At 38.8% G+C, this 19,509-nt stretch overlaps 1 protein-coding gene across 3 annotated transcripts in view; it reads right to left on the bottom strand.

Annotated features, from left to right (window-relative positions):
- Positions 1 to 1,153: 1,153 nt before the first annotated feature.
- LOC111269645 (rho-associated protein kinase 1) overlaps positions 1,154 to 19,509 on the bottom strand; it is a 20,204-nt gene continuing 1,848 nt past the window's right edge. Inside the window, exons 1-19 of one of the 3 annotated variants that reach the window (XM_022849388.2) lie at positions 18,832 to 19,122; positions 17,285 to 17,516; positions 16,496 to 16,655; positions 13,345 to 13,531; positions 12,965 to 13,114; positions 12,533 to 12,771; positions 11,737 to 11,968; positions 11,181 to 11,423; positions 10,369 to 10,567; positions 9,596 to 9,902; positions 9,195 to 9,345; positions 8,633 to 8,900; positions 7,611 to 7,865; positions 6,759 to 7,490; positions 4,420 to 4,621; positions 3,754 to 4,031; positions 3,260 to 3,484; positions 3,020 to 3,147; positions 1,154 to 2,753 (exon numbers count right to left, since the gene is read on the bottom strand). In XM_022849388.2, the coding sequence (XP_022705123.1) occupies positions 2,717 to 2,753; positions 3,020 to 3,147; positions 3,260 to 3,484; positions 3,754 to 4,031; positions 4,420 to 4,621; positions 6,759 to 7,490; positions 7,611 to 7,865; positions 8,633 to 8,900; positions 9,195 to 9,345; positions 9,596 to 9,902; positions 10,369 to 10,567; positions 11,181 to 11,423; positions 11,737 to 11,968; positions 12,533 to 12,771; positions 12,965 to 13,114; positions 13,345 to 13,531; positions 16,496 to 16,655; positions 17,285 to 17,389 (4,098 nt within the window). In that variant the 5' untranslated portion in view covers positions 17,390 to 17,516; positions 18,832 to 19,122 and the 3' untranslated portion in view covers positions 1,154 to 2,716. The other 2 variants (XM_022849387.2, XM_022849389.2) reach the window with 2 other exon arrangements.

Consider the following 19,509-nt stretch of genomic DNA (forward strand, 5'->3'; position numbering starts at 1 on the left):
AAGGTCCGAGGACCATGCATCTTAATTTTCTACTGACGTGCTTGTAATTTCGACTTCATTTGGCAAATTCTTTTAACACCCCAGTGAAACTATCGTGGATTTATAGCGCATTGTCAAGATCGCACAATATTATGTACAGACGAACCATACTCTTAAAGATATCATGTTTCTAAATGATTATCGGACCGCTGTCTTGTTGATCAGCGCTCGATGCTATGCATTAGATGATCATTTAAAACAACCTGTTCTAATACTCTTTATCGTCATTGCCCACACGCGAGCGAGCAAGATTAAACTTGTTGTTCTGTTCTGTGAAAGGTTTGTACAGGGTTAGCTGCTAGTGGACTCAAAATTTAAAAATTGCGCGCACATACGAAAAAAGGCATCTAAAGATAGAACATTCCTAAAATGTGCAAAAGCAGCGGTTAGAGGCTTTCCCGTTGAAGAAGCAGCTTGTGAATCTGGAATGGGCAAAACCAACGTCGCAAAATTGTAGCTGCTAGCACTTTAAGGGTCCTTGTTTTAACGTCCATTGCGATTCTTTATTTTGATGCATTTCAAGAGACTAGATTAACAGCAGCTTGCGAATTCGCTCTTTCCTGTAGAGGCCATGTCTGCTAATTATAGATAAGTAAGAGACCAAAAAAAGGCCTTAAAGCTCGTTCGCTTCAACTGTCTCACAGGATCAATTGCACTCAACTAAGCCATCCTGCCGGTTGCTGCTCATTTGTATATCGATATCTGGTTTCTTTACGGAAACAATTAAATATTTAGGAAATGTTCAACTAAGACTATAGGAGCGGTATTTGACCGCTCCAATCACTGTAAGTGTCTTCTTTGCGTAGAATTATTATTATTTGGGTCCACCAAGTTATTTTGGGTCAACGATATAGATTTCTACATTGATTGTTTCCTGAAAACTAAGAATTTATTGGTTCTCAATTTTCCTTGAGGGGTCTTTGGCGAACATACTGGCATAATTTCATTTTCTTTCATGGCATGGTTTTCTCAACGGTAACATTTAGTAAATCTTGGTCTATATATAACCATCCTTCTCTATGCGAAAATATTTAAATATCATGTTTAACAGTTAATACACTTATTTTTAGTCATGTTTAGTTAGGTTATCTAACATGAAAAATCAAATCAATACTACTATAAAGACAAAAAGTGTCCTTTATTTTCATCTTTGCATATCACTCGCGCATTGGCGTCCGACTTCCTCGTTATTATCACTTACAAGCATCACTGTCTAAATTTGTGTGACATTCCATTCAGCTTTTATGCTACATTTCAGTAGATTACAGCCCTTGTAAATGCTTTAGTTAAGGATACAGTAACACGGAGGCTGTTACAATGGCGTTCATGTTAAATGCATCCTTTTTTATACCTTTCTTCTTCGACCCCTTCGAAGGATTTCGGTAATTAATGTCTCTGATAAGGCACGCGGTAATTGAATCTACGTTCAGACTACGGTATATTACACATATGGCAGGTGACGGGGTACTTAATATTTAAAATGACCTATATAAACGAATAGTCATCGTGAATGTGAAAAATATACGATTCTATTATACCTAAATATTAAGCACCTTGTCACGGAAAGACTTATTACCCTCGACGAAATGTCTGCTGATCCCCATCTATTATTATACTGTTACCTTATTTTTATTGTTATTGTTACTGTTAAGTATTTGTTTCGGAATATTCACAAAACAAAAACAAGGGAACAAAACGATTCTCGAACCTCGCGTAAGTATGTCCAAATCCTAAACTAGCTACCATCTATGTACATACTTATACCTAAAACGCTCTTCAGAGCAATCTGATTGCATTTATTCTGTATTTTCTAATCAATAAACTCAGTTGGAACAGTATTTACCTAAATATAAGATACTTTTTTTTCTACCATGACGAAGAGCGGGGCAGGTCACTAGCCGATTAACTCTCCAATGAAGAATTAATTTTTCATTAAAAGGCAATTATTCTGACCTTTACTTGTTAATAAATATGACTCCGCCTTACTGTCGCGTTAAACTAGAAAAGACGCTTTTGTACCTTGTTAACAATACTTTTAAATTGACTCTTACATTTCGAGGGAAAATACGCAATTTTAGAGGCTATAACTTTGATAGATAACAGCGCTAGCACAACTAATGCACACGACTTCTACCGGAACCATCACTTCTTTTCTTATGTATTACATTTAGTTTGGTAATTCATAGATTACGAAGCCAAATCAATGACTTCCTCTATATAATTTGCACTAGTTGCAAATTATATTGAATAAAAATGTGAAATTTTATTCGAAAGCGACACCCATTGTCAAGGCCCAGTAAAAATTTTCAGTTGCCGAAATTCGAAATGTAAAATATGGGTCCACGAAAAGAAAGGAGATTTACCTGTACTTTTCCTATTTTATATAGTTTCTTTTATGTGTGACAAAAGGAGTTTTGTACCATTGAAAAGACGAATCTAATTTGTAGATGAATTCCTAGAGTTCATTGACCAGGCTCCATATATTCAACCGCACATTTAGTGTTGGCCGTGCTTGTAAGGCGATGAAGTGGAAAAATGTCTTCTAGGTACCCAAGGGACTAAGTAGATACGTCGTGTGAACAAACAACGAGTGGGAAACGGGAAAAACAGTCCGCCGAATAAACTTCATTGCAGCGAGCAACTTGTAGTTCCACATTTCAAAATAGAAACATCGTTCTTATGTTCTTGACTTAGCTGTATTTCGACCGAGAGACCTGTAATTGTCAAAGTATAAAAAACATACATTTTCCCACATCTCGGCTGTGTTCACTACCTATCTTAGTATTTATAAAGGTAACCAAAAACAGTTACTTAAGAGATTAGAAGGAGAAAACCATACTCTACAATTACTAGTGCTATGGCATGATAGATAGGAGTGCAAGTAATACTGTAGTAACGTGCTACCTGCTAAACCGCCGAATATTGCGCACATCTATAGTACAACCGGTGAATTTAAGTCGGAGTTGAATCACTTTCTCACCTGACTCGTGCATAGCCGCCCTTTTGAATATGGAATGAAAGAAATCGAACCCATTCCTGTTGGATACTCTCGTTTTCAGCAAGACATAGCAGATCGCGTGCCTGACACTTCGAAGGCACCGAACGAACCTGCGAAAAAATAATTCAGAAATTTTTACTGGGCACAAATTATAGAACCATGTTGAAGATCGAATTAGTAAGTAGAACAGTAAATATGATTACAGCAAGGAGCATAAATTACTTTGCATGGTGGAAGATTGTTGCCAGCACTCTCTTTATTACTTTCGTCCTTGTCCTTGAGCTCGTCTTTGATATGCTCCTTGTGAATTTTAACTCGACAGAGACGGCATTCAAGAGCAGGTGTCATCGACCAAAGATTTTTCTGGCAGATGTCACAAGCGGTTGGTATGTAGAATGTGATTGGGACCATCTGGTGCGAGCGATATTCTGTTACCGACTGTGACAACTGTAAATAGATGCGAAAAAATGCAGTATAAAATGTCTCGTATTTGAATACTCCGTCCCATCAGATAACGGCCGTGGATATCATGTAAATATTTGATTTTAATGCCTAGGAAAGTGTATGTACAACATTTAACGAACTTGAATTACAAAGCAACATATTATTTAATCGTATCGGGTATTATTTTTTTCAACGTATTTTGATAATTCGCATTACTAAGGTAAAACGTTGATGTAGGCGTCCTCGACAATGATTTTTAGGAGGGCCCTTACCTCTGCTTCTTTGCGATTCTCTCGTTCATCGGCATATAGAAGTTGAAAGATTTTGGGAATGTCGCCAGAATTTGCTCGAATGACATCACCCTGAGTTACAGGTCGCACATGAAAGAGGCGGCTGATGTCTAGAGATAAAGTTGGCTCTGCTGTGCTTTGATCATGTTCATGATTGAAGAAAAACACTTTTTGATTCATTACTACAACAAACTGCCGTTTCCAGCCATAACGCTTAATGTTTTGTTTGTTCGGGATTGATAGCCAACCTTCCTTGCGGGCTGAAACGCATATAGTATAAGGAATATACTGTAAGTTCTTCTTCTAAATTCATTTAGTAACCACTTCAATTATTGTCTAGTAAACAACATTAAAATGGTTGAATGTATATTACGTAATTTGTTAACATGTTCAAAATCAATCTCTATATATAATAGATTAGACTGCTTTTACTAGTGTTTGCAAGTCGAGCAAGCTATCATTGCTATTCTTTGAAGACAGAACTCACCTGTTTTTTTCGTTTCTGGTTTTGTAACAGGTTCTTATATAATTACAAAATATTATATTACAATTAATTGGTCGGCAAAGTGATGACTACGTAATATATCACAATATATTTTGGGTTTGTGCTGCACACTACTAACATAAAATTCGAGGAAGGAGTCTTACCTAGTTCTTCATCATTAAGAAGATCAGTTAGGCTGTTTAGACTACCAGGATTCTGCAAGCCTGCTCGATTCTCCAGTTGTCGTCGTAAGTCATCCAATTCGCGATCTTTTTGCTCCACTAAATCCTTCATCGTTTGTATCACCTTCTCTTCCTTTTCTCGGCTCATTTCCATCTCGAACTTCATTTGATCGTATTGCGCGGTCTATAAAACACAAGTTGCAATATATATTAAGACTGAACTAAGCAAATGACGAAAAGAGCTTGCACAGATATATGCTGTTAAAGCTTAACATGTTATAGACGCCACCAACTTTTAAAGTTAGTATACAAAGCTTTTTTTCTGTCTTGTTTCTGCTGTGACTGGGTTGGATTATTAACTTGAGATATTCGGAACTACGATTATACGCCGATTATACGTTTTCCAAACTGCTAGGGCACACTAGCACCTAAATTTTTAAGTCTGCTAAGGGTAGATTCGGACATATAATTGAAAATGACGAAGCCAAAAGAAGAAGAGAATAACCAACGGAGGAATTCTTAAATTTTTTACTCTCCACTTAAACCGTCTTGTTCATCGAGTATAATACAATGACAACAACTCAAACTAAAAATAGCATGTAGGTCAACGCCTCGAATTACAGATGGGCCGCCGTCAACTCTCTCCGTGCATCCATACATGGTCAACTGCTTAGTGAGATACAGAGGTTCAAGTGATTCAAAGCAGTTTGGTGAGGTCACGATTATTAGAGGTACCCTTTCTAGTATAGAGGATAAAGTATAGCCGTTACGAACTACGAGACTGTTTTGAAGAAACAGGCGCAATATACGAGGGCGATTGATATTTGTAAGGAACATTTTTAGTAAAAAAAATTCACAGCTTTCAGAATCATATGGGAATAACGCAGACGCTTTATTGTCAGATTCTGGTTGGAAAAAATCCGATTGTTAGCCTGTTTAGTGCTAGACAGCAGAGTATTGATTAACTTCAAGCAGTTTTAGTCAAAATTCAATAATATATCTGGTGCATTAGAACTGTGGCTAGGGTTACGTTGAAAATTTCCTAGTGATCAGAGGATTCTGCAAGCGCCTCAAATTTCCATCACTCTGTATAATTAGGACGTAACCTCAAGGTAAAATTACATGTTCTAGACGGTAGTACATATTTATATACACAAGCAGTAAATGGTAGGGGCTCGTCATAGAAGCGTATGTTAAATAAAAGCAGCTTTTCCTAGAAATATCAGAGAAAGGGAGTTCTGATGGAATGTACCATATAAATTATCGATGTAGAATCAGTCTATACGTTTCCAAGCAAAAATATGCACGTAAAGCATTTAGTAATATGACCAAAATTACACGATGCAAAAAGGAGCTGATGTATACTACAGAAACAATGGCTACAGGACAAAAGTTGGAACTTCAGACCTGTGACAGTTCGACAGCACAAGAGCCTTTTGCGATCCACAGTACTCAGCGAAGCGGAATTTGCTAACCAACTGATCAGACTGTCTCTACCACAATGTAACTCACACACTGTTCTGAGCTTCATCTGATCATCCGACCCCCAAGTAATCGAGCTAACAGGGTACTGCAATGGATCCCAGTTCAGGTTGGGCCTGCGGAAGTGCATAAGTTCATAAAGTCGCTGAACACGGAAACAATATTCACAGAGACATTATCAAATACGACAGTATGGGCAAACAATTGTGTAACAATCTACTCTAATAACGTGCAGATTAAAAGAGAGAGTAAGCCTACGGCCTAGTGGGAATGAAGTGCACACATGAGGGCATCTTTGAGCGAAATACGATAATTACAGTGAAGGCAGGTAGAATTAATACGCTTTTATCCCATTATCAGGGGCTCAAGTATACGGCCAATGTTATACGCACAATTTATATGATAATGTCATACTATTACTACATTAATAATAAAAAAAATCGTTATCAGTAGCGTGAAAACGTCTGTAGAGCAAAAGATATGTGCACCATACAACTCGCGTTTTTTATAGTGCGCAGCTTGTTGTACAGTAAGTGTAAAGTCTCTAATGTGAGATCAAATTCCATCTCCAATGCATCTGTAAACCCAAAAGACTTGACAGATCTACAGATAGAGACCTCAGTTATTCAAGTTAACTAAAATGATGTATGAAAGCCCACATAAACCTATATCAAAAGTCACAATATATGTCATGTTGGCATAGCGGTATGGACAGCTAGGTCTTTAATTAAAAAGCCAGGGGTCGCAGATTTGTATCCCGCTACCGATACACGGCGTGCGTTATTATATAAAGCAAGGTCACAATGTCTAGGGGTCACCATTTCGTCTACATGTCTTACCAGAGAATGGAATCTGGCCTTAAGTGTGGTGAGATCTTGCTCAAGTTGGCGACATTCCTTTTCCTTTTTGCGGTATTCAACGCTTCGAGTGCCCCCTCCACCACCGCCAACGCTTTTTACAGGTTGAGCTGCAGCCGCGGTTTTCCGATTCATTACTTCAGCAAGTTTGTTAACAGCCTGTTGTGTTAGTACTTTTTCCTTAGCCAGTTTTTGCTGAAGAACCTCGATTTCGTCTTCGAGCTTCTTGTTGTAACTATTGCCATCGTCTTTGATATTAACGCTGTCAGTTATGTTGTTGATTATTTTGTTGGCATTGGTTGTCGCGCTGTTGTTGTTGTTGTTGTTGTGGTTGTTAGTCGTGTTATTGTTTTTGCTATTTTGGTTGTAGTTGTTGTTATTGTTGCTAGCAAGGGCCGTTCGTTCCTCGAGCTTCTTTTGGATTTCCTTTTTTTCCTCAACGGTCTGCTCAAGCTTCTCGTGCGCTTCCTTCAGCTGCCTTTGGAGACTTTCTCGTTCAGCCTCCATTTTGCACTTTTCGATCTCGCGGTCGAGCTTCTCTTTTTCTTGTGTTAAATGCTCGGCGTTCAACAGATCTTTCTCAGTCGTGAGTTGGTCTACGCGCTTTTGCAGTTGTTCGATTTCTCTAATTTTCTCCTCTTCAAAATCTTGAAGAATCTTCGTTTTCGTCTCCAATTCTTCCCGCAAGTCTTCACACTCTTTTTTGTAGATCACCTGTTGAAGGTTCGAAAAAAGCTTTGATTTGACTTATACTCGCCATTCGGTTACACTACTTAGTAGCTTACAATAACTTAGATAAGGTCCGAAGATAAAAAGGTCCACTCATAAACTTACCCTAAAGCTACTTTCGGTTTCGAGGTTCTCTGTGAGATCGATCAGTTGCATCTGCAGGTTATTGTGGGTAGCCTTAAATGTAGATAGTTCTTGCTGAAAGTGACTTACAGCTCCCTCTAGCTCACGTTTTTCTATTTGAAGCTGATTTTCGATTCGACTTAAGCGGGACACTTCAATCTCTAACTGGCTAATTTCGTTCTGCAAATGAATACGCCGCGAACGTTCCTCCTCAATCTCATGCGAAAGTTGCGAAATCTGCAGGATGCGACACATTACCGTTATTGAAGTCAAGCGTTCAATGGGGCGTATCTATAAATTACTTATTGCTAAACACTAACTGTACTTTCGAAAAATTATTGACGTTAGATCTGCTCCGCTTTGCGCTCAGGATTTGATGGCCTATGCGCAAGCAACGGCACAAGGGGACAAATGTTTTCCAGAAAAATACATACAGCGATGAAAAATTGGCTAAAGTACAGATGCTATCTCCGGTGGTGGGCATAGCAGCCACAAGCGTTTTTCCAATATAAAAAATTCTTTCAAAGACGGAAAAACTTTTTGGACAGTTACAAGCGTGGCAAACTGGAATGTAAATCAACCTCAGCGGGACGCCTCTCACATGTTTGTGATATCGGTGTCATGTTCCTGTTGTATTTTCAATACTCAGCAGTCTTTTACACACCAAACAAAAGTAAGCATCACCTTTGCATCACTTGCAACTGGGTATCCAGATCGCCAAACCAGCTATACATTGGAAAAGACGTGAGCTTCAAGATAAACGAATTTATTTAGTAATGATATTTAATTGACAACCGACTGTAGCATAACAGACTAAGTAAAGACAATCTCAAAGCTATAATGTAATTTTTAAACGTTCTAACTCTAACTTTTCATTTTCCTGCACTATTCCAACAGAATGTTTGCCGTTCGATTTCCTTGTATATTTCATTGTAAATTTTTAATTACGTTTTTCTCCATCAGTTTTTCAGTAATAGGAAAAACCATGTGCAAACCTTACGTACCCTATCCGCTTGGGCCTTATAGTCAGACTGCTGCTTGGCCCATTGCTGCTGGAGTTGTTTGCAGTCTACTTGAAGCACCGAGACGTGTCGTTCGCTTTCTTGGAGTTTCTGCAAGGCCTGTTGACGTTGCTCGACCTCGTCTTGTAACTTGCCCTTTATAGCCTGAACCGCGTCAGCCGTGGTCTCCTCACTAGAACTCAACAACTGTTTATTTTCTGCTGACAAAGACGCTACTTCTCGTCGAAGGGATGACGCTTCAGCTTCAAATCTGAAACCATTGGCATGCTATTTTATTAGAACTTATAAACCATGGTATAAGACATGTAAGTTTCACTTATTTTTTTTAAATCTGAAATAACCAAAACGCAAGTGTTCATTTGTGATGGGTTGCATTATTCACACCCTGGGTTAAATTATAATTTGTTATATTATATATATATTATAATAAGTTTGAATGAAAAATATGATTGCGAAGAACTATTTTTGTATAGCTTATGAAAACACAGAGAATATGAATGACGTCAAACTAAACAAGAACGCGAACTGCTTCACAAACGTTCACCTATTATGTGCATTTTTAAGTTCAAGTTGAAGGATAGCTTCCTGCTTCTCCTTTGCGGCAATTTTTTCTTCTAGCCCTTTAATTTCTTGGTTCCGATCGCTGTAACCCTTACGCAGTCTCTCCATTTCTTCTGACAACTCAGCATATCGAACTAAAAAGGAAGTTAAAAAAAAAATAGGTATTTCTTTTTGTCAATAATACTTTACCCAACAGTCCGCACTATTCATTGTATAAGGGTGTCAAACCTATCACATTATCGCATACAGACAAAAGCGTTTCTCTCATTTATGGAGTCCAATACTTTGCGAGTTTACTGGTTTATACAATTTTGAATATGGCCATGACAATCTTTTCGAGGTCCTGCCGTTTGAAGCTGCACTGGAATGACTGCAATCACTAACCTTGAAGTTCCTGGGCGCGGTCTCCTGATTTTCCTGAGAGTTGTCTCTCCTGATCTAGTTGTGTGTTGATACTAGCCAACTCCCTCTCTTGGGCACCGCATTTGGCTAAAAGCTGCGCCAGTTTCTCCTTCTGTTCGCGTACTGTTCCATCGAATTGCGTCACGTTCTTAGTCAGCTCTGAGTTTTTCTTCTTGAGTTTCACAACTAGTTCCGTTTCCTGTACCAGTTTGTCCTTTGTGTCTTTGAGCTGTCGCTCTAACGCAGCTAACCGCTCGTTGTGTTGCTGTGAGTTTTGAGCAATATGCGCCTGTAAAAATTTCAGACGGGGAACACTGCTTAGATAATAGGTGCAAAGGTAACATGCGAGACACAGCAAGCTACTATGATTGCGTATGAAGTCATCGGAGTAATTCATCGTGGCTGGTAATCAAGGTTTGTGAATTTATGCTTGAAATGTACTTGCTTTACTGTAACCTGTTTGTTAACCTCTTTAGAATCGTCCTGCTCGAGAGGCTATACAATTGTTTCTTGTTGGCAAGCGGTCGCTGATTAATACTTGCGCAACAGTCGAAATACATGCTAATTGATAGAGCACTTTGCATCAAGCAAAGAACGTAGGGATATAACAAAGGGATTCACAGTCGATCGGAATGTGGCTTCCGGCTGGTGAACTTACAACTGATCTCTGAAGTGGCTTTCTATTGACATATAACGCTGTGAATCATGTATCGATATATTATAACACACCGAAAGAGATAAGGCTTTAGACATACTTTTTCAGATTGTTCCTTTTCAAGCCTTGCGATAAGTTCCCGTACAGTTGCTTCTGCTCTCCGACGCATCTCCTCTTCGCTTTCCAATTTTTTTTGCTGCTCGAACAGATCAGATCTTGAGGCCGCAACAAGTCGGCTTAACTCGTGATTTTCTGCAATTAGCTTAGATACCTGATCGTGTACTCCATCCGTGCTGATTCTAAAGAAGAATTCAAATAAAATTACTATAGTCTAATCGGACAAGTGGATTTATCATTATGGAACACAGTTGAGAATGTAGGGACATAGCAAAGGGATTTACAGTCGTTCTGAATGTTACTAGTGGCCCATAACTTTTGCCTGGTAACCAATCGTAACTGATCTCTACTAAAGCGACCTTATATCGATATATAATACCACAGCGGAGATGAGATTGATATTTTCTAAAAATTCGGATAAATTTTTATTTCATTTTAGAAGAAATACTAAAAACGCCTAAAAGGGTCATTGCAACTAACTAGAAAGCACGCTATTCGGCCCGCAAACACACCGATTCACTTCCGCAAAAGTCGATATATATATTTTATATATTAGCCTCCGATATCAATTAATGGGACTAATTGATAGAAACGGGAACTGCGACCGCGACTGCTGTATGTTTAGCTGAACGTGTAGGTGAAGGTATTAGTAGCTACGTAATCAGCGATAAGGGTCCGTTAAATGCATACTCTTATTCCACACATAAGTTACGAACAGTGGAACCTAAACTGAACGAACTGGGTTTCAGTTAATAATTCAACTGATGTTCTTATCTAGCAGTTAAAAACACTAACTTGTTAGAGCTGTCAACGTGATTCTCTGTAGACGCCATGCTTTCCTGCTCTAACGGAGAGTCAGCTCCAAGCAACTGATAGTCACGATTGTATGAGAAACCGGCAAAATAGAGATGGTTCCCTTCAAAACTGTTTGCAGGCTCGAATGTGCCCTGCTCGTGCTTTTTGTCGTCTTCCGGCATAGAAAAATTCGAAGAGTCATCGTCGGCTTTTAATTCTGGAGCAATTGGTGCCATCGCATTTCTAAAATTAATAAAAAATTCGATTTGTCTGCATTTGTTATAGTCAATCTTTATGATAAATTACCAGATGACAAATTCACACCAATGACAACTATCGTAGGTAATGAGCAATTGCAGTGAGTGCAGAAAATTATTTTTTTCTGGGTATCATACGGGTTCTCTTGCATAACTTTTTCCCAATGTCTTTTTGGCGAAAACGATATGCTGCGACAAAATTGCACAGCTCTTATCGTGAACACTATCGGTAAATGCATGATACAATTATCTTGAGTCCGCAGGCGGTAATTAGGCGGACAACTCAGTGTGATGCGTACCGAATTGTCTCGAAGTTCCACACGTCGTTATGGAAAAATCGATGCGCTTTTATCTCATCGATACCCTGTCTGCCGAGCCTCCTTGAGCGATCGCAGAGAAACGCGCATATGAGATTTTTGGCATGATCACTTAGGGCGGTCTCTGACTCGTCCGGAAATACAAGTGATTTCTGGTGGTTCATTATATTTGCGTAGGTAAACGACAATGACTCATGGTAGAATGGCGTAACCCCTGTGATAGAAAAGATAGAGATGAAAACGTTACGACGTGCAACTTGTACGAGCCACCGTACTAATATTTAATACTTAAAGCAGAACAGAGATATTTAGCAATTAATCTGACTAATATTTTAACGCTGTGTTAATTTTGAACAAATTAGGTATATAGTAAGGCTCTTCTAATATAAATCTGAGAGGCAGAACTAGGCAATTCTCGGCCCTTTGTTCCGAGTAGGAACTACGTACCGTAATTTTATCTCTAAAATTTTTCGCAGGATTGCAATGCTGTAAGCGAATGTTGTTATTTTGGTAAAATGATGGGACCATAAATTCTGCATTATACATTTATTTTCACAATAAAAAATAGATGACTGCCTATAAGCATTTACAGTGTTAGCGGGCGCTCATGTAGCCATGCACCGGACCGATACCAGACATTTTTTTAGGAAAACGTTAACCCTATTTTAAGTAAATGACCTTTGGTCTAGTACTACGGATAAAAATGTCAATCGAAACTTGCAGCCAACTAGCCTGATACGTTATAAGCAATCGTAAAACTTTATTCTGCGAAGCTTACCGCACAGCATCTCATAAAGGCAAATGCCGATTGACCAGAAATCGCATTCTCTCCCATATTTGCCGAAACCGCGACCCTGTTCCTGGGCCCTTAACACTTCTGGTGAAATATAGTCGGGGGTGCCCACTGGCACGTCACACCTGACCAAACCATCTTCACCCATTCGGGTACACGTTCCGAAATCAGCAAGTCTGAGGTGTCCTGACGAATCTAAGAGCATATTGTCTGGCTTCACATCTCTAAATATTAGAATAAACGTATTAGCAATACCATTTTAAATGCGGTTTATTAACAAAAATTGATGTCTTATCGTGTAGTAGGATGCTCCTCTATTACGATACAATATATCGAATTTAAATATTACATTTAAAGTTTTTTTTTTCTACGTATAGCTGCAATAAAGCTAAGAGCGTTCGCATTCGATGTACTTACCGGTGTACAAATCCCATCTGGTGGATCACATCTACAGCGAGCACCATTTCAGCACAGAAAAATCGGGCCCATTCTTCGGAGAAGTCATACACATCTAACAAGTTTGCCAGGTCTCCGCCAGCCATATAGTCCATTACCATGTACAAGAATCTGTAGACGATAAAGTAAAACGAAGGAGCTCAGCTAGATGTGGGCACATAAGCGCTTCAAAAATAAATATCTAAAAATGAAAATATTTCGTTTACTATCGCTTCCTATTCTCTCTTTCTAAGAATTTTTTTCTTGATAATTTCTTCCGGTAACTCTTTCCTTTAAGCGTCCTATAATAAGATACCTTGCGTAATACTATGATCCAAAGAAAGCAAAGACTTTTATCTTACTTAGAATCTTGGAATGCATAGTAAAGCCTAACGATCCATTCTGAGTTAGCATTGGCTAAAATGTAGCGTTCTTCCCAGAAGCAATTGGGCTCGCTTCGCTTAACCATTTCGTGTTTGTTGAGCATTTTCATAGCGTAAACCTTTCGTGACGGTGTGTGCCTCACCAGCTGGACCATACCGAAGGCACCTGAGAACAGTTATATACACAAACGAGATGGGTGTAGTTAACTAAAAAAAACAATACATTGTAATATTGCTAGATTTGGTAATGCGTAACGTATTCGCGTAGCAGTCGTTTGTTCTCGTTCGACGTGTACCAACAAATGATCAACATGTATGAACGAATATATTAATCATTCCATTTATCGCATTATTTTTTTATATTTATTATTATACTGCACTGACCTATGAAATCTAGTAGCACCGAAAGCCTAGATAACGTTCTTTGTTCTCACAGATTCTGGTCAGAACTAAACCCCCAAAAAGTAATAAAAAAAACTGCGCATGCGTCACCTCGACTAGTGATACAGGAAGCAACCGATACGAGGGACATATAATCATAGAACTTCGGCCTAGGGTCATGCAGACGAAACTTGAACCTTTATAGAGCTAGATTAATTTTATCTTGTTTAGTTCCTACAGCTCCAACAAATAAGTTAATTAAAGTGAACTTTAAAAACTCTTGACTAGAGCTATGCATGTGAAGTACAATAGTCGGCAGTCTACGCAGCGTACGCCTATGTATACGGTAGATCGGTAGATCTAAAAAGCTGCTCATCGAGAATCAAATACTGACTGAATTGAGTTTGTAATAATAAAAAAAATATTTATACTTATATGTGAGTTTATCCATGAACGTTCTGAACTTATCATGCCGTTACATCAAGTTCACATGCAATTCAATTTTTTGCAGCTCCTCAGATACTTAAAACATAATAGAATTTGAAATCAACTTAAATTATCTGCTTCAGAATGTAGATCTCGAAAAAAGAATCACTATCTACGTGTTTTAGATTTAATAAAAGGCTTTCGCAAAAGTGATTAATTGAATTTTGTTGTATAGGTAGTCTAGTTGCACTTCTTAATAATAATAATAATAAAACATCCCCGTATGTATAATTCATTCGGATGGAAGATTTCAGAAAGAGCTTCTTAGTTGAATTTTTCCCGTATTTCTTTGACGCCGCCCTTCTAATAAATAGAAATATCATACAATAAAACTAAGGTGTAATAAAATTGGTAAAACATAACAAGTAGAAAATGATACGCGAACATATGTACCATTACTTAACTAGGTAAATAGCAGTAAGTAAGACGTTTGCCATTATTGATGTTGTTAAGTGGCCAGTAAGTACTTATTGGTCACTCTACATGATAGATGTTAAAGCCAAAACATCCTGGAATAAGGACCACACATTGTCTTGTGCTATCAAAGATAGACCGTTCAACCGAAGATTATAGCTACGGTGGGCAACCAGATGGATGGCATACCTCTGGAAGTAGAAGGTCGTTCGCCAGACCGCTAAGCATTATGGAAGCCACCATCGTCCGATTCTTAGTCTATTAGAGGTAGAAAACTGAAACGTTAAGCTCACGCAAGCACAGTATATCGCAAAAACAGCCCCGACTTTTCATTAACATCCTTGTGCATTATAGTCGTACAGATTGGTGTGATCATTAGTTTGACGAATCCCAAGTGGCTAGGTTTCACTACGGCTTGTCACATTGCTGTGCTCTTCAAACCTGAAATATTCGCGCGTCCTATGTGAGTTTACGCGGCTCAAGGCGACTGCGAGTCTCAATGCGATGCCGTCATTATCGGTAAAAGACGGTGTAAGGGATACGGATCAGGTATTTCCTTCGAGGTATCAACAGTTTTTTGAAGCACTCCACGACAGCTCAAAATTACAGGATATCTAACATTTTAAAGTACGGGGTCTTTTAAAGTCATTGCGAGCAGCATCCGTAGACATCGCCTTCAGTACAAATAATGGCGACATGAAACAATGGTCAATAAAATAATTCCGACGATTTCGGTGGCGCATGTTCGCCGAGGTGGTGGCTCTGTCAAGCTGATATATGATTACAGAATGTGCTAATCATAACAACTTTACGTGAAGAGCGTTTACACGGTACATAGAATGACTGCAAGTTTGACATGCCATCGGTATGCCACCTTGCTATGTACTAATGCGTCAGCACTACCATATTAAACCACCATCTGTTAAACCAAACGACTTAAAATATTTTAAAGGTAATTGGTTGAAGTATAAATAAAGTTGAAAATTTTAAAAAACGTCTAGCCCTCGAAAACGAGATATATCTATATATATATATATATATATATATATATATATGCCAGAAGATGTTCTAATGATATATATATATATCACTAGAACATCTTCTGGCATCTCTTTGTAGCTATCTAGCATTCGTAAAATGAATCACTAAAGCATAGCTGATCTTACAACGGGTGTGCAAAAAATTCGAACTAAGAAAAGGATGAATGTTTTGATTTTTTTCAATTGTGTTCTATCAATAGCATAAAAAAGTTGTACAAAAAAAGAATCTCTACCCCCGTCATTACAGATCCTGTGTGAAAAGAAATCGAAGAATCAACACCAATGGCACCTTCTTGTAATGGACAATATGAATGTAAGACTATTGTCGCATTGTTTTACCTTATTACGTGTTAAAAAATACGTAATAACGCCCTTAAATGTTTTGCTGTCACTAAGCAGAAGTTGTGGCAACATTCCCAATCTAATTTAATTAATTTAGGTGCAATTGAGTCCACTCTCATTGTTCTACTGTTTGAAGTTTGAGTTTCATTGACATTAGCGCTAAAGGAATAAAGAGTCCTACCTTCTAAATGTACGAAATAACTGGAATATAGACAAATATCAGGAATCCGATTTAGTATAGGGCATGTCTCAATTTGTTATCATTTCTCAAGGTAGAATATATGTACAAAAGCTAATATATAGGCTGACTTAGTATTGAATCCCTTTGGCTTGCTAATAGGTAGCAAATGGAATGTGCGGGAGATCACGGATTTGTCGGAGATTTTTCGTGTTTTAGAGGCTGTCTTTCTTTTAGTCACTCATTCTCCTGTTTTACATGAATGTTTTCATTCTCAGAAAAAAGATACCTTTTCCAATGGTTTTGAGAACGTCGAAGTCTTTATAATTGGTTCGCCATGTAAATATGTCTTTCGTTTTTGCCTGGAAACGCTCGAGGAACGCCTCTATGTTGGCCACACGTCTCAATGCCGGGCCTTCGCAATCAAGAACTATTGCTTGGAGTACATCCTGTAAGAAAACGCGTGTGGGTCCGTTAATATGTTAATTAGTATTCAGTTGTAATATACATGCATGCCCATATATACGACAGCCTCCAATATAATAGCCTTCCGAACCGGCATAATTATAAATTGCATTGCCTTCAACGCTTAACACACCAATACCTATTTCTAATTAGAGACTGGTTTTTCGTTTGTTGTGTCAAATTCTTTTTCAGCTACCAAAAGCGTGACGGCGCTTTTGACAACTCAGCTATGCTTGTACGACTCCTCAAATGACTAATAAACTCTCAGAAAGAAGCCGCATTTTTGGAGGCTGTAATGCCCTTGCAATAAACAATAGTACAAAAGCTCCTATATAGATACTGCACAAAGGCCACTATACAGTAAGAACAGAAAGCATATCCCTGGTACATATGGGTTGGTTACAGACAATTTTTTAGAGTAATAGCCTTAGAAAGGTCGTGAGGTGGACTTCATACACGTACGCCATTACCGTACATACTATCCTTTGAGGCATAAATATAGCATTATGTTTACCTAAAAGCTGTGACTGCTTTCAACTAAATTATTCCTAAAGCAAAAAAAAATATACGTTAAAAATATGGACAAAGAAAGGACACATTTTTGTTAGCTTACCAGTAGTGACTCAATGTTAATTTCCGATCCGACATCAACAAGGGCACTTTCTAGGGCCCGAAGCCGAAGAAGCCGCTCCGTTTCGGCGTCCTCCATTCTACTCATAAAGCTTCGACAATGACTGTTCTGCTAAAAGCTGCTGCTGCTGCTGCTGCTGACGCCAAGAGTTCGTGTTAGCAGTTCCTGAAGAGTTCGGCTCTCCAGCACCCTCAGCGAACCCAGTCCACGCAAGCTGCAACAATAGTTCACGAAAACACAAACTTAATCGATAGTTGTTTCACATAGAACTATAGCTGGAAGGCAAATATTATGTATGGCCTATTGTTAATCTTAAAAGTTTAGATATTATTATTATTTTTAGGTAAAAATGACACATTTCTCGTACGCAGTACTTTGAATTGAACATTAGATATTGAATCAGCACACTACGACCACAGAAGCGTATTGCATTACATCAAACATTCAAGCCGCAGTAAGTTTTCGACGCAACTGATAGGAACGACAATATAATTGAATAAACTAATAAATAAAATAAAACTTTAAACGGTTTATGATGCTAATAATGTTATTTTTGCTGACATCCTGACATTGCAGGATCATTAAGAATTAGCAAGACGTCTCACGTAAACAGAGCGACTTTGAACATATACTCGTTTTGTTACCGCTCAATATTTGGAATATATGCCGAATGTCAGGCATTACCAACAGTGAACAATGAAACAACGGTCGTGCTTTTCTAGCAAACCTAAACTTTTTCTAAATAATTGCTTTTTATCATTTCCTAGGTATGATTTCGATCTTCGATACGAACAGTACAACTACACTAAGCTTTGGCGTCTCTTTGTAGTTGTCTGTCCTGGCATATTTAATAGAGAAAAAAAAAAAAAGAACAACGTATCACACGGCCCCAATATAGAAAATACGGCTGACAGCCATTATTACGACCAAGATTCTACTCCAGGTTCTGTCGAGAGCTGGTCAAATGGAAAAAACTCAAGCGGCCACGTGAAGGTAGTGGGATAATACGAGGGAACGCAAATTACTATGGTTATGTAAACATTTGTACTAACCGTGTCAACGAAACTGATTCAATGACGGTGTTCTAATTTGTGTTGAAGGCAAAGAATTTCCTCGATTCCGAGATTCATGGGTATAATTTAATACTACTATTATTATTATTATTATAACTAGATAAGAATAGTAGAGTAGCTAACTTGAACCATAGTGAATTGGTAGACCAGTGTCGCTACGAAGGCTCAAAACAGCGCTCAATTCTCGGTTCTACTTCACCAAAGCCTAATCCACAACAACGTTTAGGTCAGCCTGTGGTAGTCATTTGCATCTGTGAGATTTCAGTTACAGTTCAGTGAAGCGGACTACGTATATGCGGGCCAAGTTCCTAACTTAGGGGCAACGTTCTTAATTACTATTTTTTTGTGGTACGCGTACTGGTTCCACTGCGGCTCGCTTTACGGCGACCGAACACATCACGGTCTTGAAATGCACGTTTTTTTTTAGCAACTTTGCCACTGGTATTTTACACTCACACCTTCTATGTATCCATGATAAGGGTGATGCTTGATCTCCTCACTCGATGCCGATCCTTTTCATGTCTGTTGCATCACGCGCATGAACTATAACTCCCTCCCCCAAAAAAATAGAATTCTAGGGTGTTTACAGGTAATATGGTCTTCGATGTTCGATGAAGCTGATCATAAAGTACTCATTGATCTTTCTGGTGATTTGTTAGGTTGACATGAGTGACTCTGAGCACCGCTACCACTTCGGCCATGATCCAGTTTATTTCTAGTCTACGGCAGCTCTTTACAGACTCATTCTCTATATGAACGAGGTAGCTCAACGAGCCAACGGTGATGATGACGCTGATGGCATTGTCTGTGGCGGTCGCGAACTAGCGCATTGCATTGGCCTTCGATCCAACTAGCGCAACGACGCCGATTTGCAATCCCAATTGTCGTCATCACTCGAACGGCCGTTTTAGTCGGCACGCAGGTCCGTCGCCGAGCTATCGTAAGCAAGCACTCTTGTCAGCACCATATCGGCATCAGTGAAACAGCGACAACAGCCGCCGTTCGATCGGTCAGGATTCGGTAGATCGACTGGCGCAGGAGCATTTACTGGTATTTACCGACAGCCACAATACAATACAAACAGCAATTGGGGCAAGCCACATCAGCGGAAACAGCAGCTCGGGCTAACGCATA

The sequence above is a fragment of the Varroa jacobsoni genome, unplaced genomic scaffold (genome assembly GCF_002532875.2).
Source record: "Varroa jacobsoni isolate VJ856 unplaced genomic scaffold, vjacob_1.0 scaffold_1401, whole genome shotgun sequence".
Lineage (NCBI taxonomy): Eukaryota > Metazoa > Arthropoda > Arachnida > Mesostigmata > Varroidae > Varroa > Varroa jacobsoni.